Source organism: Sarcophilus harrisii, chromosome 2 (genome assembly GCF_902635505.1).
Source record: "Sarcophilus harrisii chromosome 2, mSarHar1.11, whole genome shotgun sequence".
NCBI lineage: Eukaryota > Metazoa > Chordata > Mammalia > Dasyuromorphia > Dasyuridae > Sarcophilus > Sarcophilus harrisii.
The window spans coordinates 262,014,039-262,037,990 of record NC_045427.1 but is presented as its reverse complement, the minus strand read 5'-3'; the positions used below and the strand labels follow the sequence as shown (position 1 = coordinate 262,037,990).

At 40.0% G+C, this 23,952-nt stretch overlaps 1 protein-coding gene across 1 annotated transcript; it reads left to right on the top strand.

The window, feature by feature from the left end:
• Window positions 1–559: 559 nt before the first annotated feature.
• RHOV (ras homolog family member V) lies at window positions 560–3,876 on the top strand. Its single transcript, XM_003758799.4, has 3 exons — window positions 560–944; window positions 1,336–1,394; window positions 1,982–3,876. The coding sequence occupies exons 1-3, from the start codon at window positions 749–751 to the stop codon at window positions 2,423–2,425; spliced, it is 699 nt and encodes a 232-aa protein (XP_003758847.1). The 5' UTR covers window positions 560–748; the 3' UTR covers window positions 2,426–3,876.
• Window positions 3,877–23,952: the final 20,076 nt, after the last annotated feature.

Sequence of the window (23,952 nt, the reverse complement as noted above, 5' to 3'; positions counted from 1 at the left end):
AGTCCCTTACTTGAGTTTCTTAATATACAAGCATTTAAGTTCCCACTGAATATAAGTCTAGAACTGCGGGGCTCTGGGAAATACAAGGCTAGTTAACTCCTTTTCAGGTGACTCGCCCGGAAATGAGAAGAGAGGAGAGAAAGGAGCACGAGGGTGTCAAGAGCAGGATAAAACTAGATTAAAGGAGAAGAACTTTCCATTCTAAATCCTGTGATCCTATGAATTGGCAGGATAGGACAGAAGGTGGCTTTCTCTTCTCTGTGTTCAGCATTTCTGTAGTTAGGTGGCCCTTTGCTTTCTATGAGTGTTTCGTTTCTTTTCTTTAAAAAAAAATTTTTTTTGGCTGCTGGGGTGTCTCTCAGTTTCTTTGTTTATGCTTGTCTCTTTGTCTCCTTACTGGGTGTTTCTTTGCCAGGGTAACGTAAATTCCTGCCAGAAGATCTTTTTTCCCGTGTGTCTTTCCTGGGTTCTTTCCAGTAGGGAAATCACTAGGGGGTGGGAAGGAGGTAGACCGGTGGGCAGGGCCAAAGTCCGGCCAGGTAGAATATGTAAAGAGGCGGGCGGATCTATGCTAATAAACCAAGGGTAGGGAGGTCCGGTCAGCTCGGGTTTTTTAGAGAGAGAGAGAGAGATCTCAGAGCTGTGAGGCTATCCAGGAGCGGACCCTGACTGAAGGAGAAGGTTCTAGGCTAGCGGACTGAGGCCCCCGATCCAGAGCCGGCGTCCCTGCCACACCGGGGAGCCGGCCATGCCTCCGCGGGAACTGGCTGAGTCGGAGCCTCTTCCGACCCCTCCCGTGCGGCGGGGCAGCGCGCCCCCGGAGCTGGGCATCAAGTGCGTGCTGGTGGGCGATGGGGCGGTGGGCAAGAGCAGCCTCATCGTCAGCTATACCTGCAATGGGTACCCAGCCTGCTATCGACCCACTGCGCTGGACACCTTCTCCGGTACTGTTTGGTTCGGGCGTGGGGGATGGGCTTGGGACTGGACTGGATCAGGCCAGGGGCCCAGGACCACGCACTAGCTATGTAGGTTCTGTTCTTCTCATTGGATGTGGGGGTGACTGGGAGGGCAAGGAGGCACCCATAAAGCAGGTAAAAAGCCCTGGGCACGAAGTCCAGGAATACGGTCTGGGCTCTCCCATTCTATTACATTTATCTGGGCTTTAGTTTCTGAAGGTTCTGGGCCCTAAGGCCCTTTCCCTTTCAAATGTATTTTGATTCTAGGAATCCTACTGTGGGGGTGGAGGGTGGAGGGGCGGAGGTCTCGGACACCTAAGAGATGGAGAAAGGAGTATTGATTTGAAGGAAATGATTTCCTGACTTTTTCTCAATGCAGTACAAGTCTTGGTGGATGGAGCTCCTGTCCGGATTGAGCTCTGGGACACAGCTGGACAGGTAAGAAGAATAACCACCTAACTTGACCTTGAGACCCCAGAAGGAGTGTAGGGAGAAGAGTCCCCCAGCCTCATTATCCATCAGCCTTTAAAAAATACTGATGCTTAAAAAAAATCTTACTCTCACTTTCCATTGATTCCTCTCCCCATTCCCCAGTCAGTTCACAAGTACTTACTAAGTTCCAGGCACTTTACTAAGTGCAGGAAATACACATTGAAAAAATCTAGGCCCTTCTATTTTAGAGGGGGAAAACAACTCAACAACTTGGAAGGTGGAAGAGATGGGGGTTGAAGGGAGAAAATGTTAGGTATCACTGTAGAACAAAGAAGTATCTAAGGGAAACACCCATTTATTGACCACGTCTGAAAATGCATGCCTCATTCTGTGCCTGTAGTCCACCTCTTTTTTATTACCTAAATTCCTGGGTGAGAGATGAGCCAGAAGTTAGCTTAAGGCACAAAAGAGACAGTGTTAGCTTCCTCCAGTCTCAGGTGAGAGACTAAATTTCCTAACCAGCTTTTCCCCTTATCTGGATCAGTACATTCACCAACTTTTTGCTGATTCTAATTTATTTCTTGCTCCCACAGGAGGACTTTGACCGACTTCGATCCCTCTGTTACCCAGACACAGATGTCTTCTTGGCTTGCTTCAGTGTTGTGCAGCCTGGCTCCTTCCAAAACATCACAGAGAAATGGCTGCCTGAGATTCGAACCCACAACCCCCAGGCCCCTGTTTTGCTAGTGGGCACTCAGGCTGATTTGCGGGATGATGTGAATGTACTGATCCAGTTGGACCAGGGGGGTCGAGAAACACCTGTGCCACATCCCCAGGCTCAGGGTTTGGCTGAAAAGATCCGAGCCCGAGGATACCTGGAGTGCTCTGCTCTGACTCAAAAGAACTTGAAAGAGGTGTTTGATGCAGCTATTCTCAGCGCCATCGAGCACAAGGCCAGATTGGAGAAGAAGCTCAACGCCAAGGGTGTCCGGACACTGTCCCGGTGCAGGTGGAAGAAATTCTTCTGTTTTGTTTGAGCCCCAACTCTGAGGGGAGGGGAGCAGGAGGCTAGAGATGCCTGGAACCGTGGGGCCACGGGAAACCTTGGAGCTGCGGGCAGAAGCAGACCTGGGTTACCTTCGAGTGGTGTGGACCTTTCCTGGTGATTGTAGGAACAGATTGCCGTTAACTGTTCGCTTTGTTTGACCTTTTTGGGTTGTTGTTTGTCCTTTATTCTGGAAGACAACCATGACATCAGGGAGGGGATGCCATGACATTCAAGTGAATTGGATTTAAGCGAGAGAGGGCTGGGCAAAGTCACCAGCCTCTCCTTTTCCTCCAGAGCTATTTGGGTCCAATGGCAAGATTTGGATAAGATCAACTGGAGATGGCCCAGATGGGGAAATTGACCTTTTTAAACAGATCTTTCCTAGATCTGTTTGTCTGAGGCACCACCCATTCAGTGATTAAGAATAGGTAGAATAGGTAAGAATTGAGGCAAAGAATGGCCTCTTACCTAATTAAAAAAGAATCTGGGAGAGACCCTCCAGGTTTATGGCCCAAACAGAAAGGAGTGCTACATTCACTCTTATCAGTCAGGGCCCAAACTATGATCAATTGGAACTTGACCTGTAGGAGGGAATAAGTCTGCTTCTGAGGGACAGTTTACCCTTAAGAAAGCAGCATTTTCCTTCAGGTGACTAACAGTCTAGGGCTCTAATTCAGTGGGGTTTTTCAGCATGGGCTCCCAAGCCAATACAACTCTGAACTAGCAAAAATCCTTGCTTGGGTTCTCTCCAGGGAAAAAAGTCTTGTAGCCCACAGATTCTGATACAAGGAAGGGAACTCATCCATGAGATCAACTAGTTGAAAAGAAGTGTTTACAATAGACAAGGGCTCTGAGGAACCTTGGGCAAAGCTCTGTAATGGAAGAGAGCTCTTTTGGGAAAGGAGACAGGAAGGAAGGTACTAAAATGATGGGATAAGGAGGTAGGTAAGGAGAAAGTTGTAAGGAGAGCATGCTGGGAGAGAATGAGAAAATGGATATTTGGGCAAGCTTCTTCTATAGAAGAGAGATCTTTGGGAACAAGACCGTTTGGCAAGAGAGAAAAGGACGCTGGGAGCAAAGTGGGGAGGGAAAGGAGAAGAGGAAAAAGACTGCTGCTGAGGGGAGATGGGAGGAACTTGTCAAGGACTCCTCCCTGAGCCTACCTTCAGCCCCATCTCTGCCTAAGGCCAGAGAGGGAGGGGCCACCTGGGGCTCTGATGAGAATAGCTCTCTCAGTCCTTTCTCACTACTGCCCAAACTGGCTGGACGGGAGTGGGGGAGTGAGGGCTGAATCTTGGAGAAGGGGGTTCCTGGAGGGGAGGGGGACAACAGCAATAGGGAGACGCAGAGGAAATCCTTTTTGAGGGTCCAATCCCTAATGGTTAGGGAATGTAGAAGGGACTCTGTGGAGTTATGTCTACTAATAAAAGTCTCAAACATCTGAAATTGATGTTTTGGTCTGTCATTTCCCAATGCTAGCTTGGACTGAAGCTACATGCGAGACCCCCTGACCTTCATCACCAGCTCTATTCCATACTTTTACTCAGTGTCTTTGGGTGGTGAATATGATGGGAACCCACAGGGTTAACTAGGAGTAGAGCTTGTGGACTTCTAAAAGTGGGACAGGAGTAGGGCCTGAAGTTTGCAATAATGCCATGGGAAATTAATGGGAGGCATAGAGTTGACTTAAAGCCATTAAATCCAATGCTTTGATTTTATAGATAAGGAAATTGAGGTCCCCGAGATGTTAAGTGACTTCACATGGTAGTGAAGTAGGATTGGAACACAGGTTTTCTGACACAAGTCCAGAACTCTATCCACTACACTAAACTGGGAAGAAACACGAGTCGAGCTTCAGTGCCCCCAAATCACATCCAATACTCTCCTCTTCTCTTGGCTCTCTAGCCCCTCCTCCAGCCCTCTCAACATCCTTTTCTGTTTCAGCTGGGAGCAGAGGCTGGAACTGGGGTGTGGGGCACTTGGGATGGGCTTAGTTGGTTCCCAGGGAGCAAGCGTGGGAAGCTGGCCTGAGAACGGGTTTCCCCAGGTGTCAGCGCCAGTGCTGCTTTCCCATGACCTCACCTGTTGGGCGGGGCTCTTTCTTTCTTTCTCTTCCTTCCCCCCCCCCCCCCCAACTCTGAGGATGGCAGCAGCTCTAAACTGGGACGAGGGGTAACCTGGTGTCTTTTCACCTTATTGCTGAGACTCCGGGTGAAAGCTGATTCCCTTAACATCTCAAGTAGTTTAGGGAGGGAGGGAGCTTTCAGAGTTGAGGTACAGGGTACAGGAGGAAACCTCACAGAGCACCCCTAGGGACAGGGGTGACAGCATCAAGGGAGACCTAAGCATCACTCAGAATTTGGGACAATGAGTGGACCAGCCACTATGATTTTACTGGTATTTTAAAGGTTCCAACTTTAAATCATTTGGATTTGGGGCAGTCCCAGACTGGGGTAGTCCTAAGAAACCCATATAGATCATCCCTGAAAAATATGTCAGGCAGATGACCTAAGCTTGCCCTGGAAGATTGGATCATTATGAGGACCCAGATTGTAGGATCACAGATTTATTTAGAACTAGAAAGGACCTTGGGTTATTTTGTCCAACCCCCTCATTTTATAGATGATGAAACTGAAACCTAGAGAGGGGTATAGAGTTTGGTCAGGTGCTCTGAGGTCACATCTGGACCTGCTGAACAGGGCCATAACTTGGGTGGAATTAGAGAGGGATGACTAAGGAAGGGTGTAGAATGAACCTGGCCTGTGAGAGTTTAGTGAGCTGAATGCACTATTTGATTCTGTGTCCTAGAGATTTGGAGATAACGAGGACTCCAGAGGATTCTGGAATCCACAGGATATTTGGGCTAAATGGACCTAAGAAAGATCTAACCTCTCATTATAAAGGTTCAATTTAACAAAGATTCTGAATCATAAGAAAATTGAGATTAGATGATTTGTCCAAGATTTAACAACAATAATAACATTAGGTTATTGTGGTTGTTATTTGTTCTTCGTTCTTGAAGAGAACCTTGACATCCAAGAGGTGAGGCCATATCATGCAAGGGAACTGGATTTAAGCCAGGGAAGGCTGCGCAAGATCACCTCAGAGCCATCTGGGTCCAGTAGCCTGATCAATAATAATAGATAGCATTTATAAATGGTTTACTCATCTATTAAATAAGATTGGAGCAGATCTCTAAGGTCTCTCTAAATCATCTATGATCCTTTATCTGGGCCAGTAGCGTTTATGGGAGTTGTGCCTCTATATGCTGGAGAATGAGTGAAGTGCTAAGAAATAGTAAACAAATGACAGAAAGACATGAATAATCTTTCAGAGTTGTATAGTATTCTTTGGCTTTCAAAGTAGTTTCAGCATAATAATTATTATTTCAATTTCATTGTTAGGGAAATAGTACAAGATTGAAAAACTGGTATTACTCTTCTTTTTTTTTTTTTAATTGAGGCAATTGGGGTTAAGTGACTTGCCCAGGGTCACACAGCTAGGAAATTGCTAAGTGTCTGAGACCACATTTGAACTCAGGTCCTCCTGATTTCAGGGCTGGTGCTCTATTCACTGCGCCACCTAGCTGCCCCAACTCTGTTTTTTAAATGGGAAAATTGAGGTTTAAATTTCTCGAGCATTATCAGACACATAGCTATTTATACTTACACTTATGTATAAGACTCGAGCTCCAAGTCTCTTTTTGTATGTGTGTGTGTGTGTGTGTGTGTGTGTGTGTGTGGTAATATTCCCTCCAAATGTATTTTAGCCAAGAATTTCAACTTCCAAAACTCTCTATACTTTGCTAAAGTGCTTAGCATAGTGCCTGGGTCAATTAAAAAATAATTTTTTTTTGTAGTATTTATTTTTTCAAATACAAAAGTTTCCAACTTTCACCTTCACAAAACCTCATATTCCAAATTTTTCTCCTTTCCAATTCAGCAAGCAATCTGATATAGGTTAAACATACAATTTTTCTAAATATATTTCCATATTCATCATATTGTGCAAGAAAAATCAGATCAAAAGGGAAAAAACCATGAGAAAGAAAAAAAGAAAAAAAAAACCAAGCAAACAAACAACTGCCAAAAAAGGTGAAAATACTCTGCATTGATCCATCTAGCCTCCACAATTCTCTCTGGATATGGCTCACTTTCCATCCCAAGTCTATTGGAATTGCCTTAAATCATCTCATTGTTGAAAAGAGGCAAGGCCATCACAGTCTATCATTACATAATCTTGTTGTTACTGAATATATTGTTCTCTGGTTCTGCTCACTTCACTCCAGCATCAGTTCATGTAAGTCTTTCCAGGCTTGTCTGAAATCATCCTGCTTCTCGTTGCTTTATAGAACAATAATATTCCCTTATATTCACACACCAAAGCTTATTTAGGTCTGTCTCATTTTTGTTGTTGTTCAGTTGTGTCTGACTCTTCATGACCTCAGTTGAGGTTTTCTTGACAAGGTTTGTTATTTCTTTCTCCAACTTATTTTACAGATGAGAAAACTGAATCAAACAGGATTAAGTGACTTGCCCAGGGTCACATAGCTAGTAAGTGTCTGAGGCTGGATTTGAACTCAGAGGATCTGACTCCAGGGCCATTAGTCTGCTTGCTTTGACATCTAACTTGGCTCATAGAAAGTGCCTCTCATTCCTTTCCCACCTTTCCTCCTTTGAAAGAAACAAAATGGGCCAATCCTGGTTTTCAAAAGTGCCAAAACCACCAAGGAGAGGAGAGATTGGGGAATTCACACAAACTTCTTAGTGTAGAAGCTGTAAGGAGCCTCACAGCTTGGGAAGGAAGTTGTTAAATGAGGTTAAGTGAGTTGTTTTTTTTTCATATGGTATAAGAGACTTGAATTTGCATTTAGAACCTTTAATTCCAAATACAATACTCTTTCCACTCTTTGCTTGCCTTCATTTGGCCCAGTCAGGGCAATATTGCCCTGGTAGCATGTCTACCTGTTCTAGATGAGGCTGGAGAATATTCCTGGTAGGGAAGGGATAGCCAATGAAAAAGCACAATGAGTGTGTGAGTGTGTGTGTAACAACAAGAAAGTCAGAGGAACTAGATCATGAAACATGAAAGAGGGAATAAAATGAACATAGCCTGGAAGTGTAGGAAGCGACCAAGTTATGTAGAACTTTAAATTCCCAACAAAGAATTTTATATTGATCTTGGAAGTAATAAGGAGCCATTGGAGTATTGAGGTCGGGGAGTGGTCAGATCTGTACTTTAAAAGGAAAATCACTCTGGCAGCAAAGTGGAGGATCTTTTGGAGAGGGAGAGACTTGTGGTGAGATCAACTCAAAGGCCACTGAAATAGCTCCAGCTTTATTATTCAATCCAATCAAGCTGGTCTTGATGTTTCTATCACCCTCTCTGTGTCTTTGCTCCTTGACACAAATTTATCTTTGTAGGTGCTCTCTTCTTAAAATGTAAACTTTCTGAGAGCAGGTAGGGATTAATTTTTTTTTTTAATGGTTGTGTCTTCAGAGCCTGATATAGCACAGGGGCTTAATAAATGCTTGATGATTGATTGATTGACTTGGCTATTATATCATTAACTTCTTTCAAATCATCTTTCCCACAAAACCAGTTCCTCCCCCTGAGGTTTTTAGAGGCTTCGCTCTATTATCTCTTGTGGAAATAGATGCATTAAAAAATAATAAACAATTAAAAAAAACAACTAGAGAAGACAATGCTACACCAAAGGAATGAATGGCTGGCTCATGGGATGTGATTCTGGTAGGTGAAAGGAGAGATGATGAAAGAATTCTCATGGTTTATGTTTCTCATCAATGAAATAAGGGAGAACCCTTGTCCAACCCACTTGGCAAACATTGTTGTGAGAATCTAGTTGAGGGAATGTTTGTGAAGTCACCTAGAAAAATGTAATCAGTTGATTAATCTTCCTCACTTTTCCCCATATCTAAAAAGTAATTCAGTTCGATTTTGTTGTTCAATCATGTTTGACTCTTTGTGACCCCATTTGGAGTTTTCTTGGGAAAGATATTGGAGCGATTTGCCATTTCTTTATCCAGCCCATTTTTCTTTTACTTTAATATATTTTTTAATAATTGTTTTTTTTTTTATTTTCAAAATACATGCAAAGATAGTTTTCAACATTCACCCTTGCAAAGCTTTGTGTTCCAAATTTTTCTCTCTCTTTTCCCTATCCTCTCCCTCTCCTATTTAGCAAGTAATCTAATGTATGTTAAACATATACATATTCTTTTCTATTTCCCCATTTATCATGCTGCACAAGAAAAATCAGATCAAAAAGGGGGAAAAAAATGAGAAAAAAACCCCAAAAAGCAAACAAACAACAAAAAGGTGAAAAAACTATGTTATGATCAACATTTAGTTCCTACAGTTCTCTTTCTTTCCAACTCACTTTATAGATGAGGAAACTGAGGCAAATAGAGTTAAGTGACTTGCCCAGGGTCACACAGCTAGTTAGTGTTTGAGGCTGAATTTGAACTCAGGAAGATGTCTCCTGACTCCATGAATTATGGCACCACCAGTAATCTTTGTTGTTAGTGTGCTTCATCTAAAACTCCTTAAATCTGAAAGGTAGGTTATACTATGCAAAGAGTTTGAAGTTTAGATTTGAAGTTAGAAACCAGAATATGAATGCTGACCTCTGACTATATCAGTTATGGGACCTTTCTGGGTGTCTTCATAGTTAAAATGAGGTATTTGGAGTTTATGTGTGATTTTACTTTTCTGTTGTTTTTTAATCTATAAAATGAGGAGTATTCTTTAATTTGAACTCAAGTCCTCCTGACTATTCACCATACCATCTAGCTGCCCCTCCATCAGATTGAGTTTAAATTTTAAGGTGCTATACAAAATGTGAGTTATTACTAGTATATATGTGTATATATACATATTTTAAATATAATGTATTATAAATATAATGATAATTATATTTCCTAATAATTCCATAATCAAATACTACATAATTGTCCCATTCCAAAACTTTCATTGGTTTTAATTTAATATATATTTTATATCATTTGCAAATAAAATCCAAGTTTTTAAACCTAGATTTCAAGACTTTGTACATGAGACCATTCCAATTTATCTTGAATGTACATAGTTGTTTATACATTGTTTCTCCATTAGATTGTAAACTCCTTGAGAAGAACTGTTTTTTGCCCCTTTTTTTTGTATCCCAAACACTTAGCACAGTGCCTAGAACATAGTAGGCACTTACATATTTACTGACTGATCTAACAGAGTGCACAAAGGAAACTAAAGTGAAGAAATCAGTAAAAATAGTCTGAACTAGAATGTGAAATTTGTATTTTATCCTAAAGAAATAGGGAGCCCACCATATAGGAGAGTGAGTTGGTCAGATGTGCTTTAAGCAAATTATTTTGGAGGATGTGGATGTGGATGTGGATGTGGATGTCTCCCTTCCTCCCATCCTCCCCTGCTCTGTTCTTTCCCTCCTTTCTTCCCTCTGTCCATATAGGGTATCATACCTTTACCTACAACCTTGATCACTCAATTAATGCAGCCTCAGTCAAACAGAGACCTGGCAAAGATCCTAGCTTTAAAAAAAAATCAAGGTCTCCCACTGCATCCAGGGCTTTCTCCTGTTATCTTGATCTCTATCTGGCCACTGGACCCAGATGGCTCAGGAGGGGAAAGTGAAGCAGGTGAGCTCACTTAAATCCAATTCACTTTCATGTGATGACATCACCTCCCTGATGTCATAGTCCTCTTCGAGAACAAAGGACAAATAACAACAACAGTGGATGTAGAAGATGGATTGGAGAAGTGAGAGAGTGAAAGCTAGGAGAGAAATAGGAATTAAAGTAACGATTATATAAGGAGAAAGAATGGGACAGACAAATGCAAGAGATGCTAAGTTAAAATCAACAAGATTTGGTAAGTGATCAGCTATGGGATGGAGGGGTGAGAACTGAACCTCAGCTTCCTCATTTGTAAAGTGATGATGGTGATAGTACCTGTCCCATTAGATTGTTGTGAGGCAATGTATGTAAAGTTCCCTGTTACCTATAAAATTCTTTTAAATGTTGTCTTTTTTTTTTTTTTTACTTTAAAAAGACTTTATGATTTGGTATAGCAGAAATGATGATGGATTTAGAATTAGAATAAGGAAAGAATCATCTTTGTATTAAAGATCTACTACATGCCAGGTACTGTGCCAAGTGCTTTATGACTATTAGCTCATTTGATCTTCACAACAACCCTGAGAATATAGATGTTATTATTTTCCCATTTTGTATTTGGGAAAACTGAGGCAAACAGGTTGAGAGATGTATCACAGAGTCACAGAGGTAATAAATGTCTCTGAGGCCATATTTGAACTCAGGACGTTCTAACTGCAGGCCTAGTGCTTTATCCACAGCATTGCCCAGTTGCCTCAGTCAGAGGACTTGGACTCTATAAGTTAGTTTGAAGTTCTTTACAATCTCTTTGAACTAGAGGCTTATGATCCAAAGATTCTCCCAGAAAGAGATTCTGCAATGGCCCTCAGGAATTTATCTTTCTGGCTTTATTTCCTACTTTTATCATATTTGTGCTACAGTGCAACAAATCTGCTTACTGTGCTTGAAACTTACTTGGGATTTTCTACCTTAGAGATTTTGCTCATCCTTTGCTTCCCTTCCCCTCATGCTCTGCCATGAATTCTTTCCCTGTGGTAGCTGTGGAGGACATCTCCTACAATGCACCAAATGAAGGACCCAAAAGCCCTGAACTCTCAAACTCATGGGGTTGTCACCAAAATCGGAAATGTCTATTTCAGGATTACTGTTCTGTCATCTATGTTCAGGGGAAAAATGCATCAGAAAAAGGCAGCCAGAGGCTCAAGAACTAGGCTCAAGTTTGCCTGGCAGAATCCTTGCTCTAGCTGTTACACAGAATCAGTAGGTACTTCTGCCAGGGTGGGGAAGGACATCTTTTCTCCAATCCTCATGGGAAGTATGAGAGGGGAAGAAAGAATGCCATAGGACAGAGTTCCCATCTTTGATATTTCTCTCCCTTGCCCCTCCACGTTGTCAAGGAGACCAAAAGAATTGCTGCATCATCCCCAAGTCCCAAGTCTTTCAGCATTGAGCTAGCACATATGGCACATCAGAAAGGGCCAGTAGGGCAAATATGTCCCTAGTTGTGGAGGAATTTTTTTATTATATCCATCATATCCATTATATATATATATATATATATATATACACACACACACACACACACACACACATCTTTTGATTATATTCATCATGTCCATCACACACACACACACACACACACACACAGTGTCCTCCTGATCTATATCTGGTCAATGGCAGATGGTTCTGAAGGAGGAGAAAGTGAGGCTGGTGAATTTACACAGCCCTATCTCACTTTAATCCAAATCATTTGCATTTAGTGGTCCTCTTAAGAGAACAAAGGACAAACAACAACTATACAAAATAATTTTCTGGGAAAATTACTCCCCTTTCCTAGGAAGGACATTAGAAATTTTGGAGATCAGAATTAGGAAGGAGATAGAAAGGGGAAAGTAGAGGAAAAGGGAATGGCCATAAAGGCAAGGGCTCCCTTGGGGCTAAGTGTCTTCTTGCTAGAATTATCATGGATTTCCCCCCACACCCGATGTATAACTTCTAGGAATCAATATGACAGCATCCAAGGTTTCCCAGGTTCTGGATCAGATATTCATATAGCTGCATTCTGATAATTCAGTGATACCTCATTCCTTTCAGGCTCATCCCATCCACAGCTGTGATGGAATCCTAAAGATTCATGGCAAATGGCAAGAGGAACTAATGACCCAGACATCCAGAGAGAGAATTTAAGTGATGATCAGATGGCCCAGTAGTTTTCTCCTCTGGCTTGAGTACCAAAAGAAGATAAGGTGTGAAAAGACCAGCCTGGAGTGAGGGGGAATTTTTATCTCTAAAAGTTAGTGAAATATTTGGGATACAGATAGGAAAAACGTTTGCCACTTTATTCTATTTTCCTGATTCTCTACCCTGAAGTTCTATTTTAAATAGAATTCTTATTACTCTAAAATGAGAGAATTAGATTTGAAGATTTCAGGCATCCCTTCTTGTCTTAGACTTATAAACAAATTCAGGAATAAAAATAGTATTTATTAAATGCTTATTATATGTACCACACACCATCCTAATCCCTCCCCAACTCCCACCAAGGATATAAATCCAAAAGCCTAAGCAGTCTAGGCGCCTCACCAGGAGCTTACATTCTATTGGGGGAAACTACGTACATAGTACATAGAGGAACAGCTGCCAGGGAGGAGCAGTTTGGTTCTGGAAATTTACCGGGATGGTGAGTGGGGCCAAAGGGGAGTATATTGACACACCCCATTCAGGAACAATGGCAAAGCAGATTTGATCTTGAGTTTTGGTTCCAGAAGCGGAGTGGGTGGGGAAGGAGAGGGTATGTGTCTGCCTGGCTGGGACTTTTCATGAAACAGCGTTCCCAGAGTGAGGGCTCAGGGCAGAAGTTCCTCCGGGGTTCCGTTTCAGGCGTGGATATCAAAAAGTGGGAAAGGAAGGAATTAAATGAAGCGGGCTTGGGGCTTTCGCGAAGCAAAGATCTGGGAGTGGCTGTCACAAATCTAGGATGCTACTGTAATGAAATGCCCTGTATGTAACACCTTCTGGTCTGTGGGGACTTCAGAGAGGGGCGCAAAGCCGCAGGTGAATAGATGGCAATCCTGGAACTGAGTTCGGGGTGACAATTGGGATGTTACAGGCCCGTTTCATAGATCAAGAAATTGACCCTTGTATACTTATTGTGTATCTAAGTTATATTTTAATATATTTAACATCTACTGGTCATCCTGCCATCTAGGGGAGGGGGTGGGGGGGGTAAGAGGTGAAAAATTGGAACAAGAGGTTTGGCAATTGTTAATGCTGTAAAGTTACCCATGTATATATCCTGTAAATAAAAGGCTATTAAAAAAAAAAAAAAGTAAAAAAAAAAAAAAAAAAAAAAGATTGACCCTGAGAGATAAAGAATCTTGCTTTCTGTCAGGATTGGAAATCAGACTTCCTGATTCAATTTCTACTGCTTTTCCCGTCAGAGCCGATAACTTTCTGAGAGTTCACAACCCAAGTGAACCTAAGGATAGTTTTTCTCTCACTAAGTCTCTCCCCCCTTTCTCCAGTTTACTTTTTGTTTTTATTTTTATTTTTTTTTTATCTTTTTATTTTTATTTTTATTTTTATTTTTATTTAATAGCCTTTTATTTACAGGATATATACATGGGTAACTTTACAGTATTAACAATTGCCAAACCTCTTGTTCCAATTTTTCACCTCTTACCACCCCTCCAGATGGCAGGATGACAGTAGATGTTAAATATAATAAAATATAACTTAGATACACAATAAGTATACATGACAAAACATTATTTTGCTGTACAAAAAGAATCAGACTCTGAATTATTGTACAATTAGCTTGTGAAGGAAATCAAAAATGCAGGGGTGCATAAATATAGGGATTGGGAATTCAATGTAATGGTTTTTAGTCATCTCCCAGAGTTCTTTTTCTGGGTATAGCTAGTTCAGTTCATTACTGCTCCATTAGAAATGATTTGGTTGATCTCGTTGCTGAGGATGGCCTGATCCATCAGAACTGGTCATCATCTAGTATTGTTGTTGAAGTATATAATGATCTCCTGGTCCTGCTCATTTCACTCAGCATCAGTTCGTGTAAGTCTCTCCAGGCCTTTCTGAAATCATCCTGTTGGTCATTTCTTACAGAACAGTAATATTCCATAATTTTCATATACCACAATTTATTCAGCATTCTCCAACTGATGGACATCCATTCAGTTTCAGTTTCTAGCCACTACAAAAGGGCTGCCACAAACATTCGTGCACATACAGGTCCCTTTCCTTCTTTATAATCTCTTTGGGATATAATCCCAGTAGTAACACTGCTGGATCAAAGGGTATGTACAGTTTGATAACTTTTTGAGCATAGTTCCAAACTACTCTCCAAAATGGTTGGATTCGTTCACAACTCCACCACCAATGCATCAATGTCCCAGTTTTCCCGCATCCCCTCCAACAATTATCATTATTTTTTCCTGTCATCTTAGCCAATCTGACAGGTGTGTAGAGGTATCTTAGAGTTGTCTTAATTTGCATTTCTCTGATTAATAATGACTTGGAGCATCTTTTCATATGACTAGAAATAGTTTCAATTTCTTCATCTGAGAATTGTCTGTTCATATCCTTTGACCATTTTTCAATTGGAGAATGGCTTGATTTTTTATAAATTAGAGTTAATTCTCTATATATTTTGGAAATGAGGCCTTTATCAGAACTTTTGACTGTAAAAATATTTTCCCAGTTTATTGCTTCCCTTCTAATCTTGTCTGCATTAGTTTTGTTTGTACAAAAACTTTTCAGTTTGGTATAATCGAAATTTTCTATTTTGTGATCAGTAATGATCTCTAGTTCTGCTTTGGTCATAAAGACCTTCCCCTTCCACAGGTCTGAGAGGTAAACTTTCCTATGTTCCTCTAATTTATTAATAATTTCATTCTTTATGCCTAGGTCATGAACCCATTTTGACCTTATCATGTATCCCTTCTTAATATCTGTTTCCTCATCTTTAAATTGGGAATAATAATATCATCTATTTCCCAGAATTGTGAGCATCCAATAAGATAACATACATAAAATGCTTTTCAAATCTTAAAATTATAGTTATAATAATAATAATAACACTATTATTATTAGTGGGAGTTTAATAAAGAGGAAATCAGGCAGAACTGCTTTTTCCCCTCTTAAAATTCTTCATTACAAGGAATGGCTTTCAGGATGAGGAGGAGACAGAAAAATATTTTTGGAAAAGAAGGGATATAAAAAAAGTGTCCATAACTTTTTTTAAAAAGTAGTTCAGGGCACAGCTAGATGGTGCAGTGGATAGAATGATGGTCCTGAAGTCAGGACGACCTGAGTTCAAATCCAACCTTAGACATTTCATACATTCTAGCTGTGTGACTCTGGGCAAGTCACTTAACCTCAATTGCATTAGCAAAAAAAAGAACAAAAAAATAGTTCAGAACATAAGGTTTGGCAAAGGTGGATATTGAAAACTATCTTTGCATTGTATGTATTTTGAAAAATAAAAAGCCTTGCTTTTTTTTTTCTCATTTTTTCTTTTTGATCTGATTTTTCCTGTGCAGCATGATAAATGTGAAAATATATTTAGAAGAATTGCACATATTTAACCTATATTTGATTACTTGCAGTCTAGGGGAGGGGAGACATGGGGAAGGAGAGAGAAAAGTATGCAACACAAGGTTTTTTCCAAGGATTAATGTTGAAAACTATCTTTGCATGTAGTTTGAAAAATAAAAAGTCTTGTTTTTTTCCCTCATTTTTTTCTTTTTGATATGATTTTTCTTGTGCAGCATGATAAATGTGGAAATATATTTAGAGGAATTACACATGTTTAACCTATATTGGTTTACTTGTAGTCTAGAGGAGGGGTGATCTGGGGAGGGATAGACAAAAATATAGAACACAAGATTTTGCAAGGGAGAATGTTGAAAACTATCTTTGCATGCATTTTGAAAATTAAAAGCTATTATAAAATTAAAAAAAAAACAATTTGTTTAAAAAAAAGAAAACAAAAGACTATTATTTTAAAAAACAAGAAAAATAGGGACAGCTAGATGGCACAGTGGATAGAGTACCAGGAGGACTTAAGTTCAAATGTGAGTTCAGATAGTACTTCCTAGCTCTGTGACCCTAAGCAAGTCATTTGACCCCAATTGCCTCAAGAAAAAAAAATTTTAAAAGTAGTTCAGAGGGGGCAGCTAGATGTGTAAATATGAACTGTTATTTTTTTAAATAATAGTTTTTTTTATTTTCAAAATAACATGCAAAGATGGTTTTTAACATTCACCCTTTCAAAATGTTGTGTTCCAAATCTTCCTCCCTTCTTCCCGCCCCCTCCCCTAGATAGCAAGTAATCCAATATAGATTAAATTTGTACAATTATGAACTGTTATTGAATCATTGTTCATTGTTAAGATGACTTCTTCCTGTGCAGGTTCCTTTTAATCTATATGTATATTTTTAGGTGTTTATGTCTCTATAAGTCTAGATTGGTGTTTTATGTCTATTGACTGTGCATCTCTGTCTAAGGATGTCTGCGCAAGTGAATGTAAATGTTTATAAATCTAGATTTTGTCTATGGAAGGTATATTTTTCTATCTGGGTCTGCCTGTGTGTCTAGTTCCCGGGGCCCAGGTATACCTCCATAAATGAAGGGGTGGACCCCTTGGAAGAATGTGTCCCCACTTTCTCCCTGGGAGCCAAGAGCTGCCCAGGGCAGGAGTGACGCACACTCTTCTGAGTTCACCTTTCTCTTGGGAACCTGCTCCTGAGAGCGACTAGACCGAGAGGAGGCTGCGTCAGGAACCTGACTGGGCCCTTTCGAAACAGGCCCCAGGCAACTGTGAGAGCTGCTCACAGGTCAGACCTGCCCATCATTGCCAGGAAAGCTGCACTCTTGGAGGAGTGGCTGCCCTGTCAGCCTTCTGCCCTGGTACCCAGCCAGGCCCCCTTTTCTCAGCTGCAGCAGCCTGTGCTCCAGCTCACTGCTGGGACTTCCTGAACAGCTCTGGCTGGGAGGAATCAGTTGCTTTCAGCTTTGTCTCGAGGAAGAGGCAAGCAGGGAGAAAAGTTGAAAGTGTGGGGAAGTAAGACTGGACTGGAGTCCAAATGGATCACTCTGAGGCTGTGGAAGATCAGAACTCAAATCTGACCTCAGATAACTATATCACTCTAGGCCAGTCATTTAATTTCTGCCTCAGTTTTCTCCTCTGTGAAATGGGGATCATAATAGTACCAGTATTGTTGTGAGGATCAAATGAGATAATAAAGATAATAATAATAAATGAGATAATAAAACTCTCAACACAGGACCTGGCTCATAGTAAGCACCTCATAAATATTAGCTATTATGATTACTTCATTTTCTGAAATTTCTCACCTGAAAACTAGGTGATCTCTAATGTCTCTGCTAGTTCTAAATAGATGCCCTAAGACACAAGTATGATAAATGGAAACTTTCATATTTACATTCGATTTGATTTAATTTAAGGGTCCACAATTTGAAAGGCACAGGAAAGGGACGGTGGTATGGCACAGCAGCAAGCGTATTGAAGTTAGGAGACCTGAGTTCAAATCTTTTTTTTTTTTTTTACTTTTTAATAACTTTTTATTTTCAAAATACATACAAGGGTAGTTTTCAACATTCACTCTTTAAAGAAGAACCTTTCAACTTTTATTGTATTTTTGTTTTCTCTACATGTAAGAAAGGTCTTTGGACTTGAAAGTAGAGAACAAAATAGATATTAGGGAGTTGATATCTGAAATACGCACAAGTGCATTTAGTTCCAATTAAATTCAATAAACATTTATTAAATAAAAAAATTCACTCTTTTTTTCTTTATCAAAGCATTTTATTTTTCAAAACATATTCATGAACAATTCTTCAGCATTAACCCTTGCAAAACCATTTCCCTCCCCCCTTCTCCCACCCCCTCCCCTATTGGACAAGTAGTCCAATATATGTTAAACATGAAAACCATTCACCCTTTTAAAAAATTATTATTATTATAGCTTTTTATTTACAAAACATATGCATGGGTAATTTTTCATCATTGACCCTTGCAAAACCTTCTGTTCTAACTTTTCCCCTCCTTCCCCCCACTCCCTCCCCTAGATGGCAGGTAGTTCAAAACATGTTAAATATGTTATACTTTTATCTTGCTGCACAAGGAAAATCAGATCTAGAAAGAAAGAAAAAAAAAAAAACCTGATAGGGAAAGCAAAAATGCAAGCAAACAATAACAGAAAGAGTGGAAATGCTCTGTTGTGGTTTATATTCATTTCCCATAGTTCTCTCTCTGGGTGTAGCTGATTCTCTTCTTTACTAAACAATTGGAACTGGTTTGAATCATCTCATTGCTGGAGATGGCCATGTCCATCAGAATTGATCATTATAGTTTTGTTGTTGCCGTATACAATGATCTCCAGGTTCTGCTCATTTCACAGAATCAGTTCATGTAAGTCTCTCCAGGCCTTTCTGAAATCATTGATCTGGTCGTTTCTTTCTTTCTTTCTTTCTTTTTTATTTAATAGCCTTTTATTTACAGGATATATGCATGGGTAACTTTACAGCATTAACAATTGCCAAACCTCTTGTTCCAATTTTTCACCTCTTACCCCCCCACCCCCTCCCCTAGATGGCAGGATGACCAGTAGATGTTAAATATATTAAAATATAAATTAGATACACAATAAGTATACATGACCAAAACGTTATTTTGCTGTACAAAAAGAATCAGACTCTGAAATATTGTACAATTAGCTTGTGAAGGAAATCAAAAATGCAGGTGTGCATAAATATAGGGATTGGGAATTCAATGTAATGGTTTTTAGTCATCTCCCAGAGTTCTTTCTCTGGGCGTAGCTGGTTCAGTTCATTACTGCTCCATTGGAAATGATTTGGTTGATCTCGTTGCTGAGGATGGCCAGGTCCATCAGAACTGGTCATCATATAGTATTGTTGTTGAAGTATATAATGATCTCCTGGTCCTGCTCATTTCACTCAGCATCAGTTCGTGTAAGTCTCTCCAGGCCTTTCTGAAATCATCCTGTTGGTCGTTTCTTACAGAACAATAATATTCCATAATATTCATATACCACAATTTATTCAGCCATTCTCCATCTGATGGGCATCCACTCAGTTTCCAGTTTCTTACCACTACAAACAGGGCTGCCACAAATATTTTTGCACACTTTCCCTTCTTTAAGATCTCTTTGGGATATAAGCCCAGTAGGAAAACTATTCACTCTTGCAAAGCCTTGTGTTCCAAATTTTTCTCCCTCCCTTTCCCCTACTCCCTTCCCCTAGTCAGCAAGTAATACAATATAGGTTAAACATACGCAGTTCTTTTAAACATATTTCCACATTTATCGTGCTGCATAAGAAAAATCAGATTAAAAAGGAAAAAAAATGAGAAAGAAAAAAAAGCAAGCAAAAAACAATAAAAAAGTTAAAATGTTGTGAAACACATTCAGTCCCTATGGTCCTCTCTCTGGGTACAGATGGCTCTCTCCATCACAAGTCTCTTGGAATTGTCCTGAATCTGGTTTTAAATCTTACCTATGAGACATACTGGCTGTGTGTCCCTGGCCTGATCATTTTATTTCTCCTTGTCCCAAACAACTCTCTAATACTGCCCTTTGTATAGGAACAGCTGCAGATCTATCCAGAAGAGAGTAGATGTCAATGAAATCCCAGATTAAATCCCCCCAAAAACCTATCCCTGATTGTACAAAGATTAAAAAATGACACAGTCCCTGCTCTAAGGAGCTTACAGACATATCCTATTTTCTTGACCCTTATTTCATTTATTCTTCACATTATTCCAGCAATGCAATTGCTATCCTATTTTACAGAGAGGGAAACTGAGGTGTGGAAAGATAAAAGTAGTTTACCACATATCATACATTTAGATATACATTTAGATAATTTAGTTAGACTTAGATGTTTCCTGGTCAATTTTCTTTCTAGGTTACTACAATGGCAAGGTATTGAAGTGGCAGATTCTTCTTCCTGAATTTAAATCTGATCTCAGACACTTACTAGATGTGTGATCTCTGGGCAGATCACTTAACTCTGTTTGCCTCAGTTTCCTCATCTGTAAAATGAGCTGGAGAAAAAAAAAATGGAAAATCACTCTAATATCTTTGCAAAGAAAATCCCATAAAGGTTCTGGAAAAATGAGGCATGATTGAAAATGACTGAATAACAGATAATGGCTAGGATTTACCTCTAGCAGCTGGGAAGAGGGTCAATCATAATAAAACATTGTCAAACATAAGTTAAAGATAAAGACACCACAACCTTGACTAGCCCTTTGCTATTCCCCTACCCAGAAAATGGGAGCCCCCATCCCATGTACCTAAAGGTAACTGCTAGAGGCAAATCCTAGCCATTATCTGTCTTTCCCTATCTATCTTTCCCTAGCTCCCTGTCATTGGATGAGAAACTGGAAACACAAGCCCCATCAATTCCTCGCAGCTCCCTCTCCAGCAATTTCTCTCTTTGCTTTTTCAGGTGTCTAGCTGGCATAAGCCTGTAGGTAGCTGGACAAGGCTCTGAGCCCAGATGTGGTAATGGGGGATGTTTTCCCCAATTCCCATAGTCTAAAGGATGCTAAGAAAGACACGGGATTTCCTGCTCCTTACAGGTATTTTCTCCCAGAGCAGGGTTGTCCCTTTTGCCTATGACCCATAACTCTTCTCTCCCTGTCTTCTCCTTCCCTCTTTATTGCCCTGCCTGCAGCTATGGAGCAGGCTCTCAGCCAGGGAACTGGGGAGTTGGGTTCATGAGAAACCTGATGTAATGTGAGTCACCCTTCTGCCTTAGTCACGCTAGTCTCAAGGGACCTCCATAGCACCCCCTGCTGTCCCCCTAGGCCTGGATTTAGCCTAGGCCCCAGGAGGCCAGACTGATGGGAGCAGACAGTGGGAACTCCTATGGATTATCCTTGTATTTCTAGACAAAAACCAGGTGTATAACTATGATCTGGGGCTCAGCAATCTTGGGTTCTATCTTTGATCCTGACTTACTGGTGACTCTGAGCAAGTTATACCCTTTTTCTTGCTATATCTCAAGTATCTTCCCATCTATAAAAAGAGCATAATGATTCCTGCCCCTCCCAAGCTCACTTGGATTCTCTGAGGATAAGGAAAATAACAGATGGGAACATGCTTTGAAGGAAGCTGAGAAAACTTTAGTTATCAGTGCAAACGTTCCATGGAATGAGATAATATTTCTTAAGCACTTAGCACAATGTCTGGCACATAGTAGGCCTTTCATAAATGTTTGTTCCCTTCTTTTGGTCTCTGAGAGGACTGCAGATATTGGGGAACTCTGAGAAAAGTGATATAGAGGACGGCAGATATTGGGGAACTCTGAGAAAAATATACTTGAAGTAAAGATACAACAGGTGTTAACTCAGTGTGATTGATGAGATGATGACTTCCAGTCTTTGCTTCAAGTATACTTTTCTCCCAGTATCTTCGGTCCTCTACAGGTCTCCCTCCCTTACCTCCAGCCTTAGGTATGTATGGATGATTTTTGATTTTGGGGAATGGAGATTCAGTTTGTCAGCTGGGTGATACAGTGGATAGGATGCCAAGTTGGGAATTGGGAAAACGCATTTTCCTGAGCTTAAATGTGATCTCAAACACTTACAAGCTGTGTGATCTTGAACAAATCACTTCTATTTCCTCCTCAGTAAAAAGAGCTGGAGAAGTTACTCCGGTAATTTTGCCAAGAAAATCCCAAATGGGGTCATAAAAAGTGGGATACAATTGAACAGTAACAAGACTCCCAGAATGGATGGGTCCTTTGTTGCCTTGTCCTAGAGATTCAGATGATAGCTAACTGATCAATCGTGAACTATTCCAGAAATATTTTATAAGCATATGCTGCAATGTCAGGAGGTTACCTCAGTGGCAATTCTAAGTTCATTTCCCTTCCAAAGAGTTCAAACCATAAGGGGACAATCTTAAAGGATTGGGGGGTGAAGGGAGTGGGATTCACCGAATAACATAGAGCTAGAAGGGACATTTATTTTAACCTCTTTTTACAAATGAGTCCATTGAGTCTCAGAGGTTAAGTGACTTGCTCAAAATCACACAGGTAATAAGTAGCAGAGCTAGGATTTAAATTCAAATTCCTTTTTTAAAACTTGATTATTATTATGTTTATATTATTATATAAAATAGTATTTTATTTTTCCAATACATGCAAAGATAGTTTTCAACATTCACTTTTGCAAAACCTTGTGTTTCAAATTTTCTTCCTCTTCTCTCCTTCCTGTTTCTTAAAACAGCAAGTAATCCAATATAAGTTAAATTATGTGCAGTTCTTTTAAACATATTTCCATATTTGTTATGCTCCACAAGAAAAATCAGATCAAAAAGGAAAAAAAATTAGAAAGAAAAAAAAAAAAACCAAGCAAATAAATAACAACTAAAAGGTTCAAATACTATGATTTAATGTTATGGGCCAGAACCCAGAACATGAAACAAGGCATTAAGTGGAATTGCCATTTTTTTCTCCAATTTATTTAACAGATGCGGAAACTGAGGCAAAGAGGTAACTAACTTGCCTAGGGTCACCCAGCTAGTAAGTATCTGAGGCCAGATTTAATCTCAGGAAGATGTCTTCCTGATTTCCAACCCAGTGCTCTATCCACTGTGCCATCTAACTGTCCTAAAGGAATATTACTATATCTTAAGAACATGAGAAGACTCAAATGGGCTGATAAAGAGCAAAGAAATCAGGGTCAGGAGAACAATATGCACGACAAGAATCATATAATTTAAATAATAAAACAGCATAAAAGCAGGCTCAAATGCAATTAGCTATATTGTTTTGGAGCAGATGATCAAACATTCTTTCCTCCTTTTAGGGGTTGAGGTTGAGAGGGGATTATGGATGCCAAATGGGGCAAATGTGAACAAAATTGCTATGTTACCCTGTTTTGAGTAATTTATTATGAGAATTCAAGGTTGGGGTTTAAGAGGATACATCAAAGAATGAGACACAATCTGTAAAGTATGTTTAGGGTGTCAGTTTGTTTACTTTAACTTCTTGTGCATGGGAAGGACTTGTATATGAGAAGCAAGAGAAATGTTTGTTGGTTTTTGTTTAAAGCATCAATAAAATATTTTAAAATAATTTCTAATAAGATTTGGGTTCAAAGGCTACCTTAAACACTTGCCACCTATGTGACCATAGGCAAATCACCTAAGTTGAGAGCCTCAAAGATAATAGTATATAACATAGATTAATATGTAAATGTAATATGTATGTAATATGTACTTAATGTAAATGAAAAGTTTAGCATGAGAAATCATGCAGTTGCAAGCTACTGAACACAAGAGGGAGCACATGGCAGAATATATAAATCGGTGCAAACCCATCCCCCTGATGGGAAAATACTTAAAGTATGGTAAACTGATGGTGGAAGGGATTCAGAATGGAGGTTATTTTCTAATTGCAGTAGGCTCCAGAGATAATAGATTCCACAGGCAGCATGGAGTAGTGAAAATCCCTCCATTGCTACTGATCTCCTTGGCTTCTTTTAATTCTCATCTAAAATCCCTGCTATAGGAAGCCTTTCCCAATTTTTCTTCATTCTAGAGCTTCCCCACTGTTATTACTTTTATCTTGCTTTGTATAGGATGGTGTTTTAGATGCTGCTCCAGGCCCAATCTCTCTCTCTGGGACTTCACTGGAACACAAGAACCTTTTACCTTGTACAAAAGAGCCTCTTAACTTTTTCCTTGAGTACCTCAATTCAATCATAGGGACTTTTCTGAGATAGTCCGAAAGTATGCTCCCATTTTTTTTCCTTCTCTATATAAATCCTGGATTCCCCCTTTCCCTTAAGGA